The 23,816-nt window shown below is 43.6% G+C and overlaps 1 protein-coding gene across 6 annotated transcripts in view; it reads left to right on the top strand.

Moving 5' to 3' along the window:
* Window positions 1-23,816, top strand: part of LOC143179065 (uncharacterized) — a 241,932-nt gene that overhangs the window by 169,392 nt on the left and 48,724 nt on the right. For all 6 annotated transcript variants that reach the window (XR_013001893.1, XR_013001895.1, XM_076378087.1 and 3 more), the window contains exon 4: window positions 9,020-9,130. Coding sequence is in view for 4 of the 6 variants with exons in the window: in XM_076378087.1 (XP_076234202.1) it covers window positions 9,020-9,130 (111 nt within the window). In the remaining 2 variants the exon portion in view is untranslated. The remainder of the gene's footprint in view (window positions 1-9,019; window positions 9,131-23,816) is intronic.

Below are 23,816 nucleotides of genomic sequence, written 5' to 3'. Positions count from 1 at the left end.
GCCGTCTAATTATCGGGCCGAAAAGCTCAGCTGGACGTGAGGACATCTAAAGCCCGTTTGTTCTTCCGTGTGTATACGTGGAACACGCGCAGCCTAGGCCCCCTTTTGCGAGATTTTCGATAGCCCTAAAAGCGAGTTCTCGTTACGATGGGGTAGGGAACGCCTAATCAGGATCAAAGTTACGGCCCCGTGGAAAACGGCAAAGAGGATTTCGTTAGTCTGTCTAATGGCAACTTAAATAGTAGTGGACCCACGCTGGACGACGATACGGGTGTTTTTCGCTGGCGATCTCGGGGAAATTGTCTAATCTGCTAATTTGCCTCTCGATTCACGGTGCATTGCTTTGATCGATGAGGGAAGATAGGAAATCAGAAGGGATTGGTACTGGTAATTTGCTATATGAGTAGATGAGATGATAGGGACTAGGGGTTTAAAGAAGGATAGGAGACAGGGAGGAATTTAGGCAATTTAGGAATCTAGGTACATAATGAAAGCTAGGGATTTAGATCCTTGGATATTCAGGCATTCAGGTACTATGTGATCATTCTCGACACAAAGTGATTCGGTAAAGCTCGTTCTTAAAATCAATCAGGAAGTTCCTCGAGCGTCATAAGCAAGGGACAAGAACATGTTGCACTTAGGCTGACGTGCATGCTTGATGTTAGTGGGTCTTGCAAATAATTTACATGCAAACGAGCGGGCGTGTCCATGCATGTAGAGCACGTGTACACTTTCGGGACACGTTGACGAAGTTCGTGTATTTCGAGCAAATTTGGAACAGACGTCAAGACCGCAGTCCGCAAGCGTTTGCAGTTTCAATTACTACTCGGCGCCCTGTGCCCGATATTTCCTGGCCAATCCCAGTACCGTTCAATTCAGATTCCGTCTCCCTAATGAACATTCAACGTTTCTCATGCCGTGAATTCACAATTCGCGTTAAAATTTATACATAAAATAATCAAGGGAATAATCTCTGTAGATATAGTGAGTGATTGAATTATTATAAGCATTTTGAAATTAGCAAACGCTTAAAATTGAACCCTGGAAGCAGATGGCTGGATGATCTTCTATCTTTTGATCAGTGGGAGCTGGTCAAGGATTAGGGATGACCAGTGGGAGTTGGTCAAGGGTTAGAGATGACCAGTGGGAGCTGGTCAAGGGTTAGGGATGACCAGTGGGAGTTGATCAAGGGTAGGGACTGACCAATGGAAGCTGGTCAGGTGGGGAGGGGGTGAGGTACCCCCAGACAACGATCAGATCGGAGAAAATCGATCCAACCTGATCGAAGGCTGAGGAGTGACTGATGAGCAAGGACTTCGAAAAATTCTTCGTCGACTAGGAGTGGGGAGTAGAGAGGGAATAGGTCGAAATCGGTGTAGGGGGATTGGGCCTGATGATTGTTAATCGACGCTCCCCCCCAGCCCCAGTTCCCCACCAACGACTCCGTCACAGATTGGTGTCGCAGCTTAATTGTCTGCACTGATTAAGGACCTTTCACGATTGTTAGGTCATAAAACGCGGGACCTTATCTTCAATCATGAATTCTATATGATAACACAGACCCAACCCTGATGTTGAAGTCGTGGGTCATGCTGGCAATGTCCACCTGAGGGTTAAACCCAAAAAATGCTGTTTAGCTTTCCGCTAAATTTGTACAATAATATTCTCTGTTATATATCTACGTATGTTTCTTTGTTAGCAGGGAAATTTTCATAATAATTTGATCGCACACTGTGCACGTTTCATGCAGAATAATTGATCATCGATGTTGCGTGTCTCCGAAGCCTTGATTAATATTAATGCAATGCCAGTCGTCGACCAACTGTTCCAGCTTAGGCTGAACACACAATCTTGATGTCGCATTGTTCTATAGAAAACGACTGTCGGCATCGCACATGGATGGTTACAAACCGATTCGCGTCGATCATCATTCTACTCGCGTGGTGTAACGATACCGTAATTGTAGTAATTGCGTTGGTGCAGCGTTACGGATAGTTAATATTAAAATAGCAGTCTAGATGGTCGCCGCTACGATTATCGTCATGAACAAGGTTAACAGGAGTCGACTGAGTGGAACGTTACGGGGGCATTTTATTATTCACACGCTGTTGCAGAAATATTCATGATATTCATTTAATAATTCATACCAGACATCACAAAAGAAGCTTCTCGATTTATCCTTGTATTCAGGTAAAGGAAACTGTCTCATGGCCAAGCTCAAGAACAAGTTATCTTCACATTAAAATTGAAAATGAAGTAGGAATTGTTTCGTAAACGTCACCCTTTTTCGAAGAACCCTGAGCTTCTCTCTCCCAGTAATTCACTTACAAGTTTCCTTGTATGTAGAGAGAGAAAACCGCGAGGGAATTAAGAGTAAGAGGTAACGAATTGTTGTTATAAATATCGTTCTGGGAGCAGGGGGATTAAACAGGGGCTCGGGGCGAGACACGAACCAGGATCGCCAGTTTGTTTCGCATTTTCCGCGGTATTCGAGGTCCAAGAAATATTCCGCGAATGTAGCGGTAAATTATAGCAACGTGTCAACCGGGGGATAATAAATCGCCGCGGTGTGCGCGCATTAAAGACTGCACCAGGAGCATTAAAAGGCGGGGCAGAATCTTGGACGGCAGTGCAATCAGCATTCCGGATACACTACCGCTTTGATACCATAATCGCTGTAATTGCAACCACCTCTCTCTTCCCCTTGCCCTCTGTTCATTGCTATTTGCTAACTATATCGTAATCTGAATCTTTACCTAGAGAGAGAGGACATTTTCTACAGGTGTGCTTATTAATCGCAGCTGTCACCATTTGGATTTGTCCCGCGATAAAATTAAAAATCGTCCTCGTGGATTTTTGCGAGGGTCGTGGAGCAATAAAGAAGCTATAAAAGGGCCCATGTGGGCCCACATTAATTCGCTTCCTCAGGGAATTCCCTTCCTCCTCAGAACACTGGCCAATCACACACTCGAAATTAAAAGACAACCCCAAAAGACCCTGGAAGGGGATATCAAAGTTTCAGTATCGTGCTCGCGTTCAAGAGAGAATCATTCGCGCTCGTGACATTAATATTTTTCGTACTGAATCGATCTGAAACGTTCGGAACGTGAAGAACTCATCGCTCAGACTTACAACTCACTGATACGAGGTATGTTTGAAGAAATTTTGATTAATTAAGTGGGTGACAATTCGTGATCGCTGTGAATGCATACACGAAAACGATTTCCCTTTGGTGGAGTGAACATGAAATCTGAACAAGCTTTTGAAGCACTTGAAAGTAACAATATTAAAGTGATTTTGATGTTTGAAAGCAAAAATATTACAATTTAGCTACTAAAGTTCTGGAAAAGCTTATTTTCAATTTCCTGGTACTAGATATACCAGAGATTTAATACTTAAATTTTGAGTAGCAGGGTTCGTGCAATTTTTCCGATTGCGTGTAGCTCAAAGGGAAATCCCTGGAACGAGACAAGCCCTGTTCTTGATCGATTTTCATTAGCTGTGTCTGTGTGGGTGGAACGAGGTTCAAAAGGGCGAGGGCAAAGCTCTCGTCGCCGCTTCGAAGCTCGACTTTAAAGGCGCGACTGTTTCCCGCGCGTTTCCACGCGGAAATTAAAAACACGTGTCGCCGACACAAATGTCGCTTTGATTTCGTACCTTCGTGCGCCTCGCATCTGGCCGAACATCAGAGGGTCGACTAATAATTCATCGGGAAACTCTCTGGGATTAACGGCGGGACGTAATGTAAACGCGAATGTGATTTGTGGATTGTTCAATCTCGCGATACTTCACTGATGAAAATCATTTTGTAGGGACACGCTCTACGCGATGGGTGGAAGTGATATTTTTGAGGAATAGTCCAATTGTATCTCTAAAAGTGTCTAGAATCTAGAATCTTACTTCAATCCAAAAGTTTAATTTGCAGCTATTAAGAGTAACTTTTAGAAAATCCTGAAATTTCAAAAACTTCAAGCCTCTAGTTTAAAAAATATCACCTACCTCCCTCGAAATTGCTTTTACTCTCCCAAGTAAGCTAAATATTGCTCTAATCGTCTTGAATATTACTCATCGCCGCTGATTACCCACCCTCTTCTAGGCACTATCCATTTCCCGCTGTAACACCATAATCTTAAGAAATTCAATTAACGCGGCTGGAAGAAACGCGTAGGTACTTGGTGGCTGGATGCAAAGAGCCAAAGCGCGCGAATTAATCAAACAAACTTCGCAATAGAACGTGCAAGAAGATTACAGAAAGCGGTTCGAAACTCCCCTCGGTTATGTGTTTCGCGGTGATATTCCGTTTCACCGGTTCACTTAATCTTCCGAGCGTTTCGAGCAGCATGTATAAATGATTCGTAAATCCTCCAAGTTCATTAAGATTTATGATAACACGTTTTGACGGAAGGCGGCGTGTATCTGCGGGCATGAAGGAAAGGCGATAGACTGATGGGAATAAGAGGGAGGGAGAGAGACGTCACCCTAAGGCAGTCGCATTTAGAGGCGCGAATGCTTCACACGTATTTCGACACCAAAGAGCTGTTGTCGTCTTTGGGGTAAGTCTCTTTGGCGTAAGTGGCTGGCGTGCTCCAAAAGACGCCCTCGCTTCGGGCCCGCGACCTCTTACGTATGCAAAACGATCATATTTCGCGTTGAAAGTCTATTAAATCTCCTCGAGCGTCGCTATGAACCTCGCCGAGATTTCGAATTGGATACATTGTGCCGTGGATTTCTGGAAACCGTATGAAGTGGATTCAATTTATGTAGAAATTGCCGCTAGGTGTCGATCTGCAGGGGGTTGGAGAAATGTAATCAATATTGTGTGACAGAAAAATTTATTTATTTTCTTATGAAATACTAAGAAATTTTAATTGAGTAATTTGCAGTTTAGGAAAGAAATAGGAAATGATTTTTGATGATGTAGCAAGCGTAGGTAGAGAGGAATTCTAGGTATGGTGTACAGTGTCACTATTCGGAGAGAAGCTTCACACTTTCGACTGGTAAATTGAACACATGCCAGTGTCAAAGACAAAGGAACCATGTAATGTCGACGCAATTTCCTAATCTCAACACGTTTGAGATACAGGACACTTGGTTCTACTGTAGAGCCTTGTCTACCTCCTACATAGATACATATTATTACATTGACTTACACCTCCAGGCATTGCTACTGCATCAATTTTAACCAAATATGCAGAAGCTGAATACCTAGTTCACAATGTTGAAATCTTCAAATTTCCTAGCGACTCAAAATCCTGTCATTCAACACTAATCCCACCATCGTCTTACTCAGTCAAAAAGAACCCCCCAAAAGAATTCGAAATCGCAGAGTCCTCGTTCATCGGTCGTTGACGGGAGCAGTTAATACGCTTTCAAGCGAGATTTAATCTTTTCTCGGTAAATCGAATAAATTCATTCCTTCGAAATTAACATTCCCCTGGGACAGCGCTGCTGGGGCAGGGGGTCAGGGGCGGGCAGACGCGAGGTTTTCTCCGGGGCATAAGAAAATCGGCTCGAGCTGTCGTCCCGTAAACGTTCTCGGGATCGAGTTAACCGTCTGATTACTCGAGGGCGACGCGGACCCAGGACCTTACCCTTGTTCTCGGTCGCCTCCCCGTTCACTGGAAAATGGGCGTTTGCAATTTAACGGAATCTCTGCATATAGAGTGGGCTCATCGCGGCGGTTCTGTACTTTAAATGACGTCCCGGAAGTCCCCGTACTAATTCTATGGGTCTTCGAATGGATCCCACGCGCAGTGTCCTCGGCCCCCATTCGTCCATCGCGAAGGGTGCGCACACAAGGGCTAGTTCTGCAGGGGAAAGGGCAGCTTGTAATAATTGCACGGACTCTGGGCTCGTGGATGCGCGAGCCAGGAGACGAGACGTCTTGGTATCCCCTCCTGGTCCACACGGATTTAATTAATCGTTGAAAAACGTCGGAAGATCGTCGAATGAAGTTCGCTTTACCTCGGGAAACTGTGAAGAAATTCTTCTTTAGAGGCTACGAGAGCTGGACGAATTACGAAAGAATGGTCGAGGGAAGGAACAGAGGGTGGGTTGAAGAATTACTTTGCATTGAAATGAATTTTGTGGTGAAATTGTAGTTTTACATTGACTTTTGTGGACTTTTGGAAATTCAAGGTTGAAAGGTATGGAAGATTGAGACGTAGGGAAAAATCGTGGGGTAAGAACCGAGTCTTAAATCCTTCCTCGTTTAACCCTGACGGGTTCATAATTATTCAGGACGCAGGGTGCGCCATTAATCCGAGGAAATCCAATACTTTCCCGATAATGTCAGCCATGGTCATTCTAGAAACCCTTTAATACAGATTTACAAGTATACGCGAGATTCCAGGGGAACCCTAACAACCTCTACAGGGTATTCAAAATAAATTCCAGGTAGAACCAAAACCATCTCTTAAAACAGCTTGCAAACACATCTGTTCAAATCGCTTATCCTAAAAAAAAAAAAAAAGAATATCCACCTTTCCTCTATTTTGTCTTAACTTCTCGCCATCTTAGGAATTGTACAGCAGCATCTGCACCAAAGTATCATCAGCAAGCAAGGCAGCTGACAAAGCCCCATTCGGCAAACATTTTCCTCGCATCGAGCCAGCAGAGCGTGGTCAGATCGGCTGGTCAACAACACACGGCACACCCGGTATAATTTGGTTCGCTCGCGACAAACAATAGGCAGCCGTGCGGAGTACTAAAACGTGGACTCACCGAGGGGTTAGAAAGGGTGAATTGCAGCTACGTGCCCCCGCATACGAATCATCCTCCCCGCGCGGAGCAATGTGGAAGCGTCGTTGGGTACCTCGAGGACCCCTGAAACCGTCGCGTCGCCGCCGCCTCGAATCTAATGGATTGCACCGATACTTATGGTCAAATCGCTACCAACAGCCCTCGTAGAACGGCACTCATTAACATTCCGTTTGGATGCCCTCAATGAGCGCTTTTGATAATCACCGACGCCGAGGACGCAAATTGGACAGGAATAGAAAATCACTACTATTTGACAAATAGAAATTGCTTCCTGTCTTCTCGGCTACTTTGCATGCTAATACTGTAGATATGTAGGGTGCTCGGCGACAGGTGTCAGTAATTTTAAGAAGCGATTACAATATTCCATACGCCGAAAGAAGACGAAGAGAAAGATAGAGGATATTAGTTGCTGAGAAAATGCCTAATTTACGCGTGAACTGTGTCTGACTTGAGATTTATTCTACTTATTTCACTGTGGCTGACCTGCCTGATGCACGGCGTCAGTAGAATGAGGCCTGGGTCAGACACATTTCACGCTTAATTTCAAGAATTATTATCTCTGAAAGAGAGCCTCAAATGCAATTTTGTTATTCTTCAGTTTTGTTCTATTTTAGCAGGTGGAATTACCTCTTAAAATTTCTGATACCTGTTGTCGAACACCATGCTTGATTGCCTTGGTCTGTAGGAGTGTCTGGGCATATTCATCTCGTATAGATAAAGGTAGAATTATAACGAGTTGTATACTACTAAAAACACAGAAGTATCCATTGCAAAAATCAAGGTTTTACCAATTTCCAACATCTAAACAGCAACATAGTAGCTTTTTCCTTTACTCCTTGAACCGAACAGACCACGAGCCAAGCCAAGTTCCTCTGTTATCTTACAGTACAGTCCTAGAACGGTTCGATCCCGTATCGCGCATAGATCGAAAGCTTATGGTGGACCGTTTCTCAATTAACTTTCGCAGCCGCAAACGCAACGGGAACTCCGGGAACTTTGCCTTGTAACTTTCAGCGGGATATTCCCTCCCCGTAATTCCTGTTGCTCGAGTTTTAAGCTGCCTTAACAGGGGCTTAAAGTTCCTGGAGAGATCACGTTGTACGTGTACTTAGAGATTACGAGAACGCGGATGGCCGATTCGGATTCCCGAAACCGAGAAATACGCGGTGGCCTGCGTCGGTTCAACCGGTTTTCCACGGCTTGCACGCTTTTCCCCTGGCGGGAAAAACTGCGGCCGGGGGTCCGCTAAATGCTTCCGCAAACTCTCAAGCGTTCTCGGGAACGAGGAGCTGGGTTGTTTATCCTTTTGGGGATGAAACTTTTGCGAACTCCTGTGGCGTCCGTAGAATCGGTTGCGCGGTTGATAGTAAGTGTATTCTTCGTCAGGGCGTCGTTTATTAATAACAAAGTCTTGAGGAGTAAATTAAATGCAAGCTCAGTGGGGTTGAAAATTGAAAGTTTGAAGCCTGGCATATTTAATGGCTCGAAAAGCAAATTTAATTCAATCTTAGGCGCAGACGGTCAAAGTTAACGCGGTCTTCACTTTAATATCCAAATTAGTATTCAAATTAACCTGAGACTTTCGCTTCACATTAGATGCTTGCAAAGTCTGTGTAGAGCGAACTGTTTGCCCCGGTTAATCGTCCAACTATGTGGCAGTATTATCTAGCCCTGTCATCTGGATGTCTTTGTTAATCGCTTGAATAAATCTTCGGCATAGTTGCCATAACGATGCATGGAAACCGGAGCTGGCAGTAGATTCTGGCTAAAATCCACTAATCTGGCCGCAGAGAGCATTCCTCCAAGAAGCAGGAGAAGCAATTACTGTTGTGGTCATGAGGCACTTGACGCTCGTTGTCTTAGTCGTTCTGTAATCCAAGACGGACACTCTTCCCCGAGGCTGTGGATATTTTATCGTATCTCGTTACATGTTGTTTAACGCGAACCTTTCGTGAGATCCCCCGTTCTGTTATTATGGCCTTTTCATTTGCTTGGAATGGCTACGAGCACTTGGAATACAAGATCCTGTAAGATAGAAAATTGAAACTATATTTGGATGGATTGAAAGGGATCGAGGGGACTAAAATGGATGGTTAATGTCTAAATAGGATATTTGGGAGTTTACTGTCTTAGAGTGAAAGTAAATTTGTAATTAATTTAGGAAGGAACTGAGAAAATATTGGGTACTAAGAACTAGGTACTAGGAAATACTTCTTGTAATCTCTAACAATTGCATCTTTACTATTTATTGTTTCAGGAGAGCCTGGAAGAACGAGTACAAGAATTGGAACAAGCATTACAAGCGGAACGGTTGGCTGCGCAACGTGATCGAGCGACAATCACCAAATTGCAACGACAGATCAACAAGGTAAGTCAGAAAATAATCTCTTCCGAAAGCATCCAAAATTCCACGTCTTTGGTCTCACTGAATTTATTCTACAATCACTTGTCAACAAGTACATTTGATTCATCCCGTGCACAGCTGCATGGAAATATAATTAGCGGAGGTAATACAAATATCGATCAGCCACAGGAGGGAATTAATTATAACCGAGTAATAGCACCGCCAAGCAGCAAAGCCACGAAACATCAAAGACGTGGAAAAACGGGACGCTATAGCGTTGCATTTGACGGCGTCTCGCGAGTTCTTATCAGATAACAGGCTCCCTCGTAAACCCGAAGGCACTGGGCTACGTTCCACCTAACCGTAATCACGTTCCTCTCCTTTCCCGTGATTTACTCCGTGTTATGTCATTTCGACCGCGATGCACCTTCTAACACCTGTAATCGCTTCCGTCTGGGTTGTCTGCCCTGCTCTCGTGAAATCCTCTGAATTATCTCGCGCGGCTCTAAGGATTATCCGTTGCGTCGGCAAACGAAACAGCAGTAATTTCGTGACGCAAGGATTTCACTGGAATTGGAAACGCTTCGAATGATCTGCTTTGAAGTAATGTCGAAAATGTGTGTTTCATTCTGGAACTAAAAAGCGTAGAGTTGAGCAGTTAAGTAGTTTGGGCTAAAGAAGAATTTTGGATAGAGAGAAAGCTAAGAGGAGATAAATTTTAATCAGTATTCGGCTCTGAGGTCCAGATCTAGTTTTGTGATTACTTAAAAATAGCTAGTTTTAAACTTCCACTGTTCTTCAACTCATCCATTCAGTTATTCCGAAAATGTCGAGTTTCTATGTTCCGATGCTCAAGAACTTTAAGCCTTGGATTTGCGAAGGCCGTGTCCGACTTCGTGAACGAGGAAACCGCGAAGAAAAGCATGCGCTTATGCAGAGACACATAAATTTAGCATCAGGCTGAGTCGTCCGAGATATAATCTCGTTTATCCCATTTTAATCTGTTCCCGTGGCAAACTCCGCGACGGCGGCGGAGCGTATTCGAATTCGTGGGCGAATCGCACCGCGGGAGGAGAATGATGTACGACAGGGGCCGTAGCTGGTCTGCTCCTGACGTGCCCACGGCCGCATTTTCCACCGCCCCGTATTTGCAAGCCTATAAAGTATCGTGACAAAAACAACCGGGGGCAACCGGTGAAAAAAACGGAAAATACACTGCCAGAGTAATCTCGCATGATTTATGCAGCTTTTGTACGCCACTGGGGAGACCGATATGCGGCTAGGGCCGTGGCGTTAAAATTATTTATTTCCCATCGATGGACCGACTGATGAATCGCCGCTTGAACGATTCCGCGAACGGATAGATTGATTGCCGCGACTTTGGTTAAATCGAAAACGCAATAAACCTGCTGGTCAGCCGGGGACAGTGTGTGCGGATTTTAACCATATGGGTTAGGTGATGAAACGGCACTTTCTATATTTTCGTGATGTTCTAAAAGTAAATTAATTGTGCAGGAATTGTGAAAAGGGGATCCACGAAACACAATACGGAGAAAGGATTTTAAAAATTTGAATATTTGAAAATTTAAATATTCGAATATTTGAAAATTTAAATATTTGAATATTTGAAAGTGTATTTAGATTGGAAAACTATCCATCATGGATTATCCTTCTCGTTTATCGTCTCGAACTTTTTCTCGTTTCTCCCCAACTAGAAAAAAAGATGGAACTTTAAAGAAGTCCTCTCACAAACTGTCGATAAGAGTTCCCCGCAACTTCCTCGGGAATTTCGCGAACGTTATTTGAATTTCCGTTTGCATTTCGATGGTTGTTGGAACGTAAGAAAATACTTCCAGGCAATTTTCGACGATGTTTAAATCGCTTCGAAACTACCTCAAGCTACTTCAGGAACGAGATCAAAGCTGCTTAAAAACGTAAGATATCCTTTTTTCTCCCTTTACCGACGTTGCTATTAAACTTTTAAATTTTACTTCTTCCATGTAATAACGTTCCAAAATTCATATCCTCTTTTTCCTCAGACAATACGTTAGATTCGAAGTGTTATCCAGTCATTTTGTAACGTTATTTCGCGCCACGTGATGCCTTTTTCGATAAGTCAGAGAAAGGGGTTGCTAGAAAAACGGGGTGAGAACCATAACGCGCGTAACTTATTTTAACGCCACTCGAGCAACATGCGTACCGTATTCGAAGTGGTTGTCGAGAAAATAGCCTATTATTTGTAATGAATACAGCGATCGCGAGATAAAGTTGCTTAGGGGTGGATTCGGAGGGGTCAGATCAGATGGAAGGGTTATTCAATTATAATTCGGGAAGTTTGGAACAGCCATTAAACGGATACTTTTGAACCATACTGCAGTCTGAAGTCTGTTTAATTTTTATTATACTTAGCAATAATTTCTTTCACATTTTTTAATGGTTCCACAATTTTTATGTTTCTATCTTGAACTTAAATATTCCATTGGGGAGCACGTCTCTTTTTCTACTAAATTTCGCTAATTACTTATAATTTAAAGTAATTGACCGTTCCAAGAGTCGCTTAATCGTGAATTACTCTTTTAAAAGACTTTCTTCCCCATCCTCTTCTGCAGAACCACTCACGTAGACGTATTTCCCAAGAGAACGCAAACATTTTTGCGCACTCGAAGCGGACAGGGCTAATTCATTAGTCGAAATACAATAAACTTCGTGAACTGCTGTCGAGGTCCGAATTCAACAACGCGCTTTGTAGATTCCATGGAGGAGACAAAGCGCATTCTTTGCGAATTAACGGCCCGTGAAAGCGAATTGAAAAGAAGGACAGGGCCGAAAAAGCGTCGCCCTAAGGAGTCGCCGTTTGGCAGAGCTAGGGTATTGTTCTGCGTGGATTCTTAGCGAAATGCAAATGCAACGATATTGCCAATTATATGCGTCGTTTCCTGAGGAAAATTTTGGCTCGTCGGGGGAACTTTCCCCTCTTACAGTTACTGAAACCGATTCCATCTTTTATACAGACTATTACGATAACTGTTATTATTCTGATAAAATTCTAACTACGATATGCTATCAGTACCATAAATTCTCAAATACACATGCTAGTTTATTCAAGTGATATACTCATAGAATTAATAACAGTTCCATAATTTTCTATTCAGAGTGTTAACTGGAACGAGCCTCAACACTTTCGTTCGAGATAACGTTTAAGGTGAATATCCAGCGAGATGTAAATGCAACGATGATATCAATCGCTCGTGATGTCCCGTTCGGCGCATTAAAATTTTCTTCGTTCCTAATTACAGTTATTTTCATGAATCACCATATCCTGTGCTCATTTATTCGAGATAACAGCCAAGCCTTGTGATAGATGCGTTAACATCGAAAATATTGCAGACGGTTAATGCAGGTTACACATTACGGTATCTGCAGCTGCGATAGTGGCACTGGCGGCATCGTTTAATCGCGGCTTCCACGCTGATGCATCCGAAAAATATTCTTGAGCGCGTGAACGTTCATTATTCAAGAGCGTTGCCTTGGAACGATATCCTTCTTATCCCAACTGGTTAGAATTATCGTCGAGTGCATCGATTAATTTTACTGCCAAGTTTTAACACAGTTATGGAAGTGAAAGAAGTTTTATAAGGAATTTATATTAATTATAGATTATTTTTTGTAGCAATCTTGAAGGTGCATGAAATTCAATTAAACAGAATTTCTTATTCCCTCGACTATCGTTTTACGTAGAAGATCCAGTAAAAATGAAACAGTTCCAGTCGTTTTCGTCTCTACGAACGTGTCGCGTATGCAAATTTCGTCTATTCAGAAGCAGCGTGAAACGACTCCTTTTAACTACCATTGCCGAATGGCACACTATACGATTTCTATTCCCAACGGGAGCAATTTTTCGCCTTTTATGACAAATTTTTACGATCACGATACTGCTATGCTGCTCCCCTGAAATACATGTATCTTGTTAATTAAAACGCTTAATTGGAATCCTAATTTATCTCCAATATTCGCGTGCAATTTCTAGATCTTGTAAATTACTGAATCCCCTCGAGTACCAAGACAATCCAAAATCAAAATTGTATTTCATTATTTTACCAATCTATATTGACACAGAGCAAAATGGTCCATTTATTTTGCTTTCGATCGCAACTATACTTCAACATAATAGTGAAGAAATAGGCGTCAGAATGTCGAGGGAACCCTGACGGAAGTGGCCTGCAATAATTCACGACGGTTTCTACAGGCGGTTCAGAATTATGCAATAAGTATGCAGCGAACGTCTACCTGAAAAATCAGGGAAACGAGAGACAGGGGATTGTGAGAGACTCTGCTTCACAGACGTAGGAAGAAGTACGAAATGCACTCGACGTTAGAAACGCGTTCCTTGCTATCTGTCGTGGCATGCAAAACAACGGAATAAACAAGCAATAACCAGGAGCGTTTCATTCCGCCGCGACAGGAAGGCTTCGCCTTTGCTTTTCTCTCCTCTTCCGCCCTTTTCTCATATTTTACATCGAGATAAATACCGTGTTGCGCTTCTTCTCGAACGCGTCTTTTCTTCTTTTCAACACCTCGCTGTGTGGCGAATTTTAAGTAACTTAAAATTGATTTTACTTTCCCTGAAAATAAATATAATATATGTCTTCCCAATTTCGCTTAAGTTCTTATCATCATCTCTCTGTTAGTGTCATAGACTCTACTACACTCTTATAGTAGAATAAGAGGCTTTTCAAAAAAATCTGTAAGTCTCGAAACATTTTGCAAATTCAACTCGTCTCTCCTAATATTGTCCAGAAATTGACAGCAAATTGTAGGGTGTCCTAAACACAGCTTAAAGCGAGTATCGAAGATACTCTACCAAGATAGCTTCAGATAGGTTTTTCCCGCTACCTGTATCCCTTCGTCGAACTCGACGAACCGTCGCCAGTGCGATTCGCCCTCGGTCCATTTGCAATCGGAAACGGCCTTAACTTTCCTGCCGTTTGCGGCAATGCGTTCCATTAACCTAACTGAGATGCGTGGGGAGCCCTTGCGCGCGGAAGGGAAAGTATGAGGGTGGAGGGTGAGTTTTAAGAAGAGCCGGAATCGCCTTCACGGCAGACTGACTCCCTGTTCGAGTCGCCTTCGCTGACAGACCAGCGCTAAAAAAGCTGCCTTCGTGTACTTTGCCATCGAACAATAACACCAATTTCTTAGCAAATCCTCGTGGAACATTTTATGCGCGCCATTCGTACGATTCAGTAGGCAGAAGAATATTTTAAGACAGAAATGGAAATGAAAATTATGTAAAAATTAAGGTGTAAGAATTCTTAGAAAATATTCTCCATATGTTATTCGTCTAAATAGTTTCCTGAGAAAGATACTAACCTTGATAATATCGATAAACCCCTGAAGACACGTGAAGCTCACAGAAAACCTCTTTCAGGAGGTAAATAGTATCAATGACTCAACTCTTTGTGAAGTTTCTAAAAGGAGGTCGTAACAAAGAAGTATTTGGCTGAATATTCTTCCTCGAAGATATACCATCGCTGATAGGTCTTCGACAACAAAGTCAAATTTGCATGGTTTCCTGGCTCCGAGCGTGCAGATCGCTATCAAAGAAGTCTACTTCCTACCCAGATGGAAGATATTCCTCAGAAGTAGGTCACTGTTTGTATAGAAGGCTCCCCTGGCCGAAAAGAAGTCTCGCCCCCCTGCTTTCCGTGCTTTAAAGCGACTTTATGGACAAGCTCGAAATTCAAGCGAGGACCAATAGCCATTTTACGCACGACCAGCACGATATCGCGGAAAAATGAACTTACGAACGGTGAAATGGACCGGGGAAATGGAAAGGAAGGAACTGGGTGTATCGTATAGGGGATAGATAAGAAACGTAACCATTTGCACCGCGGCACGCTGGAGTTACGAGCAGGGGACGAAACATTGGACGCTGGTGGACGTGCCATAAAAAGTCCATGATGCTTTCTAAGGAACATAACTTCTTGGGATTCTCCACAGACGAACGTCACGTATCACTGATGAAGTTAATGGTCCAGATAGTGAGCGTAATCGTAACTAAACTGTGTTAAAATGAAACATAACTCGATAACTGTGCTTCCTCAAAAAAGGCACTTAAAAGCCTCCTACTCTTGCACCACCACCAGATGAACACCAGCTAAAGTTCCACTGAATGACACGAGGTTCATCACAATGCGATTCAGTGGCAATCTTCGCGGCTGAAAAATTTGCAATTCCAACGCAAAACGTGATCCTCCGCCTGAGAAGAAGTCCCGAGGGTCTCTATAAATATGCAACAGAGGAATATATGTAGACAATGTGGCGTTGCCTAGGGTCTAAAACATCACCGATCAGCCAGATATCCGCGATTCTCATGCAGCAGGTTAAGCATTCGCGTTAGACCGGCTGCGTGTGCCCAAGAGTGCAGATAGGTCCGACAAGGGGAGGCTGGCTACGTGGTCAGGTTGCAAGATTCCAGCGGGAGCTGATATATGTGGACGTGGCGGTCGTCTAGGAAAGGGCTGGAGATAAACTTAATTGAATGGCTCGGCCCCGGCGCGAACTGCCGTTTTGTCGTCCGGTTTTCCTCGTTTCTGGTCAGAATCGTACGACCACGCTTCCCTATCGGGGTGATTTACGCCAGCCTTCGCCGGATCGCGTGTACTAAACGCTTCGGATCCTTATATGTTATGAGGTGGGTAGGAAAAGTCCTTGCGGTACACGTGGACCGCCGTTCGACACACTCGATCCGTCCGTGCTGAATATAAATCCCCTGTTAATGGAAAACGTCGACGATTTGTTCGATCGCTGGATCTCCCTTATATCCTACTGCTCGGTTCAATTGATTGGGGGTGGGAACATTGACCACTAGCTACCTTGGGGACACTGGGGATCAAAATTTATTTTATTCGATGCAGTAGAAAGGGATATACCTATTTCTACTTACTAAACAGCAGGACAAGAAGCTTCCAAGATCGGCCCTCATCCCCCCAAGTTACATCATCAAGTTACACCATTAACCACACCCCAGTAGAAGCTAGAAATAGAAAAATCTGCCGTGTCTCAGCAAAGTAACACGTTGAACACCATCTCCTTCTTAATCTCCCCCAACGCTGCAAAGAAAGGATATACTTACACCATGGATCTCTCGTTCCAAGCAAACTTTAGCCATTCCCTATCTCACACCCAAAATCACTGGAGACGCAATCCTAAGATGTTCTACCTCTACCGAGTATAAAATCAGCTAGTACTGTCATCATCAAGCCAGAGACTTCCTCGTGCCATGATCGATAATTTCCATCCAGGCTAGCCAAGATCGTTGCGGCCAGCAATTTGCTTCCAATAAAGGTTCCTCAAAGGTTAAAGAACCTAGCCGCTGCTGTCGCTCCCGTCCACGGCTTCTGGGCTTTTCGAAGTGGAAAACCGACCGTCGCGACGGCGCCACGCACCCTCACACTGCCATACTCGCGCACAGGGAAGTGTACACACGTACGTGCACACAAGCCTCGGTCAATGTTGTCTGTTCCGTGGCGCAATGGCGTGGCCGTTGCTCTGATCTATCGTTACGCGCTCGCAGTCGAAATTGTCTCCCTAAATGACAGTTGGGTCAGGTCAATTACCGCTCCAGATTGTTCACTGTTACGTTTATGGGCGCCGATCATACGCCGCAGCCGTGGAGCGTCGTGGACGATATTGCGGCGGCTGGCCTTGCTTATTGCTCGCGACTCGCTCGCTGGATTGACAGGTTTATTTATGGCTGAATCGAGGGAAATTATGTTTCCAGCAAATAGAAGAATTGACCAGGTGTTTCAGTACCGTTGGCTAGGAGTTTGCCAGGTTTCGAGGGCTCTGCCCTCTAATTTTCTAAAATTAGTGACCAAATAATAGAGCTCTGGTTACTTAGAACCATCTTTTTATCGTCACTCCAGTTTTCAAAAATCACTGACCAAAATCATCTCCTGAATTTTCTCCCATCTGTTCTGGACCACCCTATACAGAGGCAACCTAACTCAGACTTAAGTAGAAGACATATGGAATGCTTGACCCGCCGCTCACCTCTCAATTCAGCGCTTCGATTCTTAACTAGCTGCAGAGCTAAAGCAAATAAAAGAACAGATCGCAAACACATTACTTATGGGCAGGACAATAATAACAGCACGTGCATGATCAACGACCGCTCATCCGTCAAGCTCGTAAGCGGCGCAGCGCGTTGAATTTCCTGATCGAAATAGATGGAGGGCTCGTACATCACCGAAGAAATGAATTCATCTTCGGTTAATGAGGCCCTCGGTCCCCAGCGGAGGCAAGGACACGGGCAGACGTCGCTTCCAAGCGGAGGGAAGTCGTAACTTTAATGCGCAGGACGACAGGATAATCATTATTGTACCGCGGGCTGGTCTGCGGGGGCGTAAACCGGATGTTACCCTGCGTATCCGTGGATCCGCCCCGCTGGACGACGTAAAATCACGAATAAAACGCCGCCACGTGATATACGCTCGGTCTGGCGATTTGCATCGGTGCCTGACAAAGAGCTCCGCGTCGCTGACGCTCAAGGTGCACGCGGAACGCGAAGATTATTCATTACTGGGACTTTGAAAGGACGTTTCCGTGGGTCTTTGGACCTGACACTTTCTATTGTGTGTAGAAGAGGATGTATAAGGGAAATGAGTTGGGAGGAGGTCCTTGGAGTGACTTTTCCTTGAATATATTTAAGGGTGGTTGGGTGGGGAAGGTGACAGTAGATGGAGGTCGTGATACGAATCCATAGAATAATTGATAAACCGTGATACACCTAGAACTCAAGAAAATGATACAATAAATGAGTTGAAGAACAGTACAATTCCAAAATTAGCCATTTTCAAATAATCTTAAAGAGGCCCATATCTGGACCTCAGAGCCAAAGTTGGCCCATGTTAAGTCAGACAGAAAATAAATCTACTTAAGACACTCTGGCGTGACATATGAAACATGAACCAAATTACCGTTCTCCATCTCATGAATTAAATAAACTTCTTCCAAAAATTCTGCAATTAATATTCCATGGAACCAACACGCAAGTCTCAATTCCACGAACTCTAATTTTTCAGTTACACCAACCACTTGTTCGCGTGGGTGCTCCCGTCGATCGTCCCCGTCCCTATCACCGTCTCTCCGCAGTAACAATGAAAGCAGCGATAACAAACGCGAGCATTGCTTTCGCGCAACACGTGCATAACGAGCCTCCGCCGTGGCGTTGACGTATCGCGGATATTTGCATGCAGCGGCAATTTATCTCGGATGTCGCCATAAAGTGAATCTTAGAATTGCTCGTAGCCGAGTGGCTGCAACAGAGGGGGTGAGCCTCTCATCAGTCATTCATTCCCGCGGGAGCTACCTAGCCAGACAAGCTTTCCGTGAAACCCTCCTTTCACTTGGATTCCTTAACGATTATCGATTAAGCAAGGGATGACCAAGAATGTTGCTGAAACTTTGCTGACAGGCTTTTCCTCCAGGCGATCTTTATCTTCTGCTAGGACTTGAGGGTTAATTAGCGATGGTGATTTCATCGTTGATGACTTCTACTTGGGTGAGCGTCTTTGAATTACTAGAGGTGTTGATATGTGTTCTGGGGATTGTAAGGAGATAGAGATAGGGTTTCCCTGTGGAGTTGTCATTTTTTTATACTTATGGTAGAGAAGGATTTTTTGGGAATCTAATTTTTAGGAAAACAATCATTATGTGGGTGAATATCGTTTAAGTAATGTTCATCTCTGTTGTAATTTACCACAGCTAAATATTCGCACCCCTTCCTGCTCCCCCAATTAAGACGAATCCACAGTCAATTTTCACGTAAAGGTGTATCGAGGCTGATTGATGGGCGACAAGCGAGCGCGTTATTAAATATTATTTCGCAGAAACTGGAGAAAGCCTGTGCAACCTTTCATTAATGCCATTAATCACCCTTCATCAAGAGAGATCGATCAATTCACTGTAAGTGGCATAAATCGTCGAAGAAAACGCCTGTGCGTTGGCTTATCGATTAATCACGCTGTCGCGTTATCCGTGTCTCCACTTCCTACGTGAATTTCTTTCAGGATTGCGTAATTGTCGAAGGTCCTTCGATTATTAATTGTCGCTGACAAATGGCGTACACTAACCGTCGAACAAAGAGAATTCTTTATTGCAGCAGGACAACCACGTTTGTCCGTGGAACCATCTCGAAAATATACTTAATCCATTAATCTCTGTTACGGTTGCCGAAGGGCTCAGTGCCAGAGTTCTTCTCATCGATGCCTCCTGCTCTCGTCACTTTCTTTTTCACCATTTTACTGAGAGAGGATGGAGAAAAGTGTGGACCCTTGATGGAGGAGCGCAAAGAGTCGACAAAAATCCTGGTTTCCTCGGGGTCGTTATCTCGCGAGAAAAATCGAGAGGATTTCCCTTCAGGACTGTAGCAAACGAAGTAACAGTTCCAGGAAACCACGAGGGTCTCCCAATAATCGCGCTAATATTCTTTGTTTGCCGTTTCGCAACTTCTTGGCCCTCGGCCTGCAGGATCACGGGGGGGAGGTCTGGCTCGGCGAGGGTGCACGCGGGGGTGGATTAAAATTTTACGTCAGGCTGCCCTTTGGAAAACTTTAACCCTCGTCGCCTTGATACTTCTGCCGTGAACGGCCCTCGAAACGAGAGTGAGAGTGAATCCCCAGCATATTTACGCCTGGGAGAATATAAAAATCGTAACAGAAGTTCGCGTGCGCGATATTATTCCGAGGCAGAAAACGTTTTCGCGGCTGCGGGATTCCGCTTTGGCTTGCTCTCGCGTTTCCCTTTCGGTTGGTAGATAAAGTGGGGACGATTCTTTTGAGAACCTCAGAGAGGATGTGTAATGTGGCTATAGAGTGGGAGTAGTGAAACAAGAGGACAGTGGAAGTACAGTAGTTCCATAGACAAATTACTGTTGGGGATCTAGTTCCCTCTAGAGTTGAACCCTGAAGTCAATAGTTTAAAAGGTACTAACGAATGAGGCTTTAACTTTTTGAAAAATTAGAGTATTTCAATATATATGAAATGTGGGTTTCAAAATGGAAAGTATTTGAAATTTGACAGTTTCAAAATTTAAAAATTTGAAAATTTGAAAATTTAAAAATTTGAATGTTTAAAATTTGAAATTCTGAAAACTGAAAAATGCTAAAATCACAAACCAGAGGTTTATAAAAAGGGAGGGATTTGCTGATCCACCTAGGTCCACTTGAATTATGCGCGACCACGTGGGTTGCTTGGACTCGAAGCTTAATGGAATCTTATCTTTGCTCCTCGCAACGTGCCCCGCTTTAATTAACCAATTTCTGAGGCACAATAACGCGGATGGTCGTTGCTCGAGCGATTTTCCCTGCTCGTTAAACGAGCGTGACTTCTTCGCCTGGAATTTCACCTCTAGTCGAAAGAACCACCCAGGATTTCATTCAATCTTTCCCTCGTCTCGCGCGCCAGTTGAACGAAAGTAAAAGCACCTGGCACGCTTGTGAGTACGCCAGACGTGGAATGTTTAAACGGACGGATGTATTGTAGTTCGTCGAACAATTCTTTTCTAGAGCGACGGTAAGCGTCGTGAAAATGGTCGAGGTTTTGCTTGAAGACTCTGAGGGAGAGTTACAAGAAAGCACAGGGAAGAAAATAAATGAGGTTCAATTAAAAAGTGTGTTTTATGCTTTGGAATGGTTTTGAAAATGGAAGTTTGCTTGGGGAGATCTGTAGAATGAATCGTCTTGCGAATTATTTTATTTAGTTTTAGTGAAAATAATTACTTTCTAAATTTTATTTACCTTTCTTTTCTATTTTTTACTAAAAAATAATCTAATCTACATAATAATTGAGATTGATCTCGAACCAACTGATCGATCACGTTTTATTACCATCGTTTCCTGTCACTCTGAGTAACAGGGGGCGACGATTAAGGGTAAAAATGCCTTCATTCTTTGAAATAGCAAGTTTAATACGAAGGAAGGCGAGGCTTCTTAAAGGCTGGCTGCCTGCTGAGCGCTGTTAAAATCTTACCAAACTTATAATGAAGAGATTTTTCACCGAGTGCACCGCGTGAACTCCCCTCAGCCGCGGTTAATTAACATTTTGTTTGCAACGAGCAAGTTATATCCTGATGGTCTCCGGACGTCCATGGAAATTATTAATATCGTCGCCGATTAATTAAGCCTTTGGTAACTAATTGCCGCGGCAGTAACGCTGGAAAGAATTTTGATTGTGTTGCACGAAAACGATTGGAAAGTTGGTTGAGTGTTTGAAGAGAATCGTTTTCAAGGAAGTTCGTGGTCTCGGTAAGGCTGATGAAATATTTAAATCGTTTCAAACTAATTTCACTTTTTAAAGGGGAGAAAAGATTATCTTCGTCTTTATCACTCGAAATGGAAATTGATTAAGCGTGACCCAATTATTGCTGATTTAATTAGAGTATTAACTTCACTTTCTGGATAAAATATTCTTGTTTTAACAAGTCGAGATTAAGAGACTGGGAAAAAGAGACGACTTGGGGTAGGAGTAGCGAAGGGTAAACGGAAGTCAAAGAAAATAAGGGAAGCTGAGGAACGAGCGTCAATAAGCGACTTTGTTCGATAGAGACGGAAGGGTCGCGTATGAAGGAATCGAAGTTTATGGAGAAACGGAAATTCAGGACAGGAAATAAGCGTCTCGACGATGGGACCGTAAACAGAGGACTCTGACAGCAAGGAAAATGGAAAGCTTTCTAAGGAAATTTTTATTATTAAATTTCTGTCTGAACTTTAATGAAACATTTGCGTTTGCGATCATTGAAGCAACTGTCCATCCATACTAAAACTTGAAGCATAATATAAAAATCAGAATTAGAATTCTTTAGCTTCCACAAAATTGAAAAATCTTTCCTTGAACTTCTTCATATTTGTTCAAGCATAATTTTCAAAGAAAACTGAAAATTTCTGTATGAGGTAAATAATGCAAGTGGAAAAAATGGAGGCAAATAAAATCGTGGGACGGAAGGTTTGATATAGCAAATAGAAAGAAGAAACGGAGCGTTGAATAGAAAGCAAATATAGCAGAAATTCGATAGAACCGGCAACGAGCTCCTCGAAACTACCCACGACAATACGTATTCTTTTGATCGCAGCGATCGAAAAGCTTCCGTCGAGAACGTCAAGAAATAAAGCAACCAAAGTGGTGACCCTGTAGGAAAGGGAACACCGATTTTTATTCCCTTTCTTACAGCTAAACACATACGCAAGAGACTGAGGAAACAAATACCTGCCCTTTGGCTTGAAAAAAAGACAGCAACAAATCCACAAATATTTTTCTGCTAAAGAAATCCATAAATAAAGTTCAATATCTTCAAAAGAAATTCAAGAATCAACAGATATTGATACGAACTAAAATCAAAGAACATCTGAAAGCAAGACAGAAAGCACCGTCAACAAAGGGACCACTGAAACGAAGAACAACGAAAGACAGGATTTGGGGAACAGGTGGAGGGTCATAGAAAAGGGGGCAGAGGGTAGCAGCCTCTTGGAAGCAACAAAGTTGAGGTGAGAGGGCTGTGAGTGATGATGACTAATGTACGTGCGAGCAATTTACATCCCACTTTGCAAGAAGATATCCTCCGCCCCTGGCCCCCTCCATACCACCCTCCTTTCTGCCTCTCCCCCCGATTTTCTTCCCCTTCTCGAGTTCTTGCCGAGTTTCCTGTCGCGAAGGCCCCTCTAGTCTCCTGCGCGGCGCTACCCCTCGTGTCTGCAACGCGAGCGGCCATCAAGCCGACGTTTTGGCAAATTGCCTCTGTTTTTATCATTCACAGGAATATTTCCGCGGCCTCCTTGAACAGGAGACCCGATTCTCGTCACAATACTCGTCGGTCAAACGAGCCGAGGGGGACAGCTCCGAATTCCGTTTCTGCAGGGGCGTCCTTTTTCGCCCAGCGATTCATGGTCCCGATGGTGGCGAAGTTACAATTGGCCAGGGTGAAAAATTCCATTGGACGTTCGCTTCTTTCGCGCGTCACGGGATCCGCGGTTAATTAGAATACGCCGAAGTTGCGCGATTCCATACTGTCCCCTGCGAAATTAACATTTCGCGCCACAGACAGTGGTGCCCCCGGGAGGGACACGGTTTATTCGATTCGCGGCATGGAGCGTGTGTAATGTTATTATTGGGAAAATAATGTGGCGGTAGGCTTTGCGTGTAAGGAAAGGTGATGACATTGGTGGGACTGGGATATTGCCAGGGGAGAGTGGAGTATCATTTATCATGTAGTAGTAATTTATTTTAATTTATTTCGGGAAATGGAATTTGAACTTTTGACTTGTGATATGGATATGTAGGAAGTTTAGTGGTGTAAGTAGTATGAGATGTTCTGGTCAGACAGGACAAGTAGAGCACCACAGTCATTCGGTCTTTTATTCTTTATCGGAGTAAAATATCGGACGCTTTAAAGGGTATTTAAAAATATGCACAATTATATTCCCTGAAAGGAATTTTTAATACCCCTGAATTTTAATATCCCTTTTAGCCCCAAAAAGTGCTCATTCATCCATAATTTCGCAGCCTATAACGCAACTAACGAATATAGTCTCGGGGAGGGCATCTAACAATTTGAACTGGTCAGATGAATAGGCATTCCTCTGAAATATGAAGAATTAGCATGAAAATGCGCACGGTCCGAGTATCTTGAATTTTAACAGGGCACTTGAAGGCC

Source organism: Calliopsis andreniformis, chromosome 1, assembly GCF_051401765.1.
Source record: "Calliopsis andreniformis isolate RMS-2024a chromosome 1, iyCalAndr_principal, whole genome shotgun sequence".
In the NCBI taxonomy this organism is placed as follows: domain Eukaryota; kingdom Metazoa; phylum Arthropoda; class Insecta; order Hymenoptera; family Andrenidae; genus Calliopsis; species Calliopsis andreniformis.
Note: the sequence above shows the minus strand (reverse complement) of the source record. Positions and strands in the feature narration are given on the sequence as shown.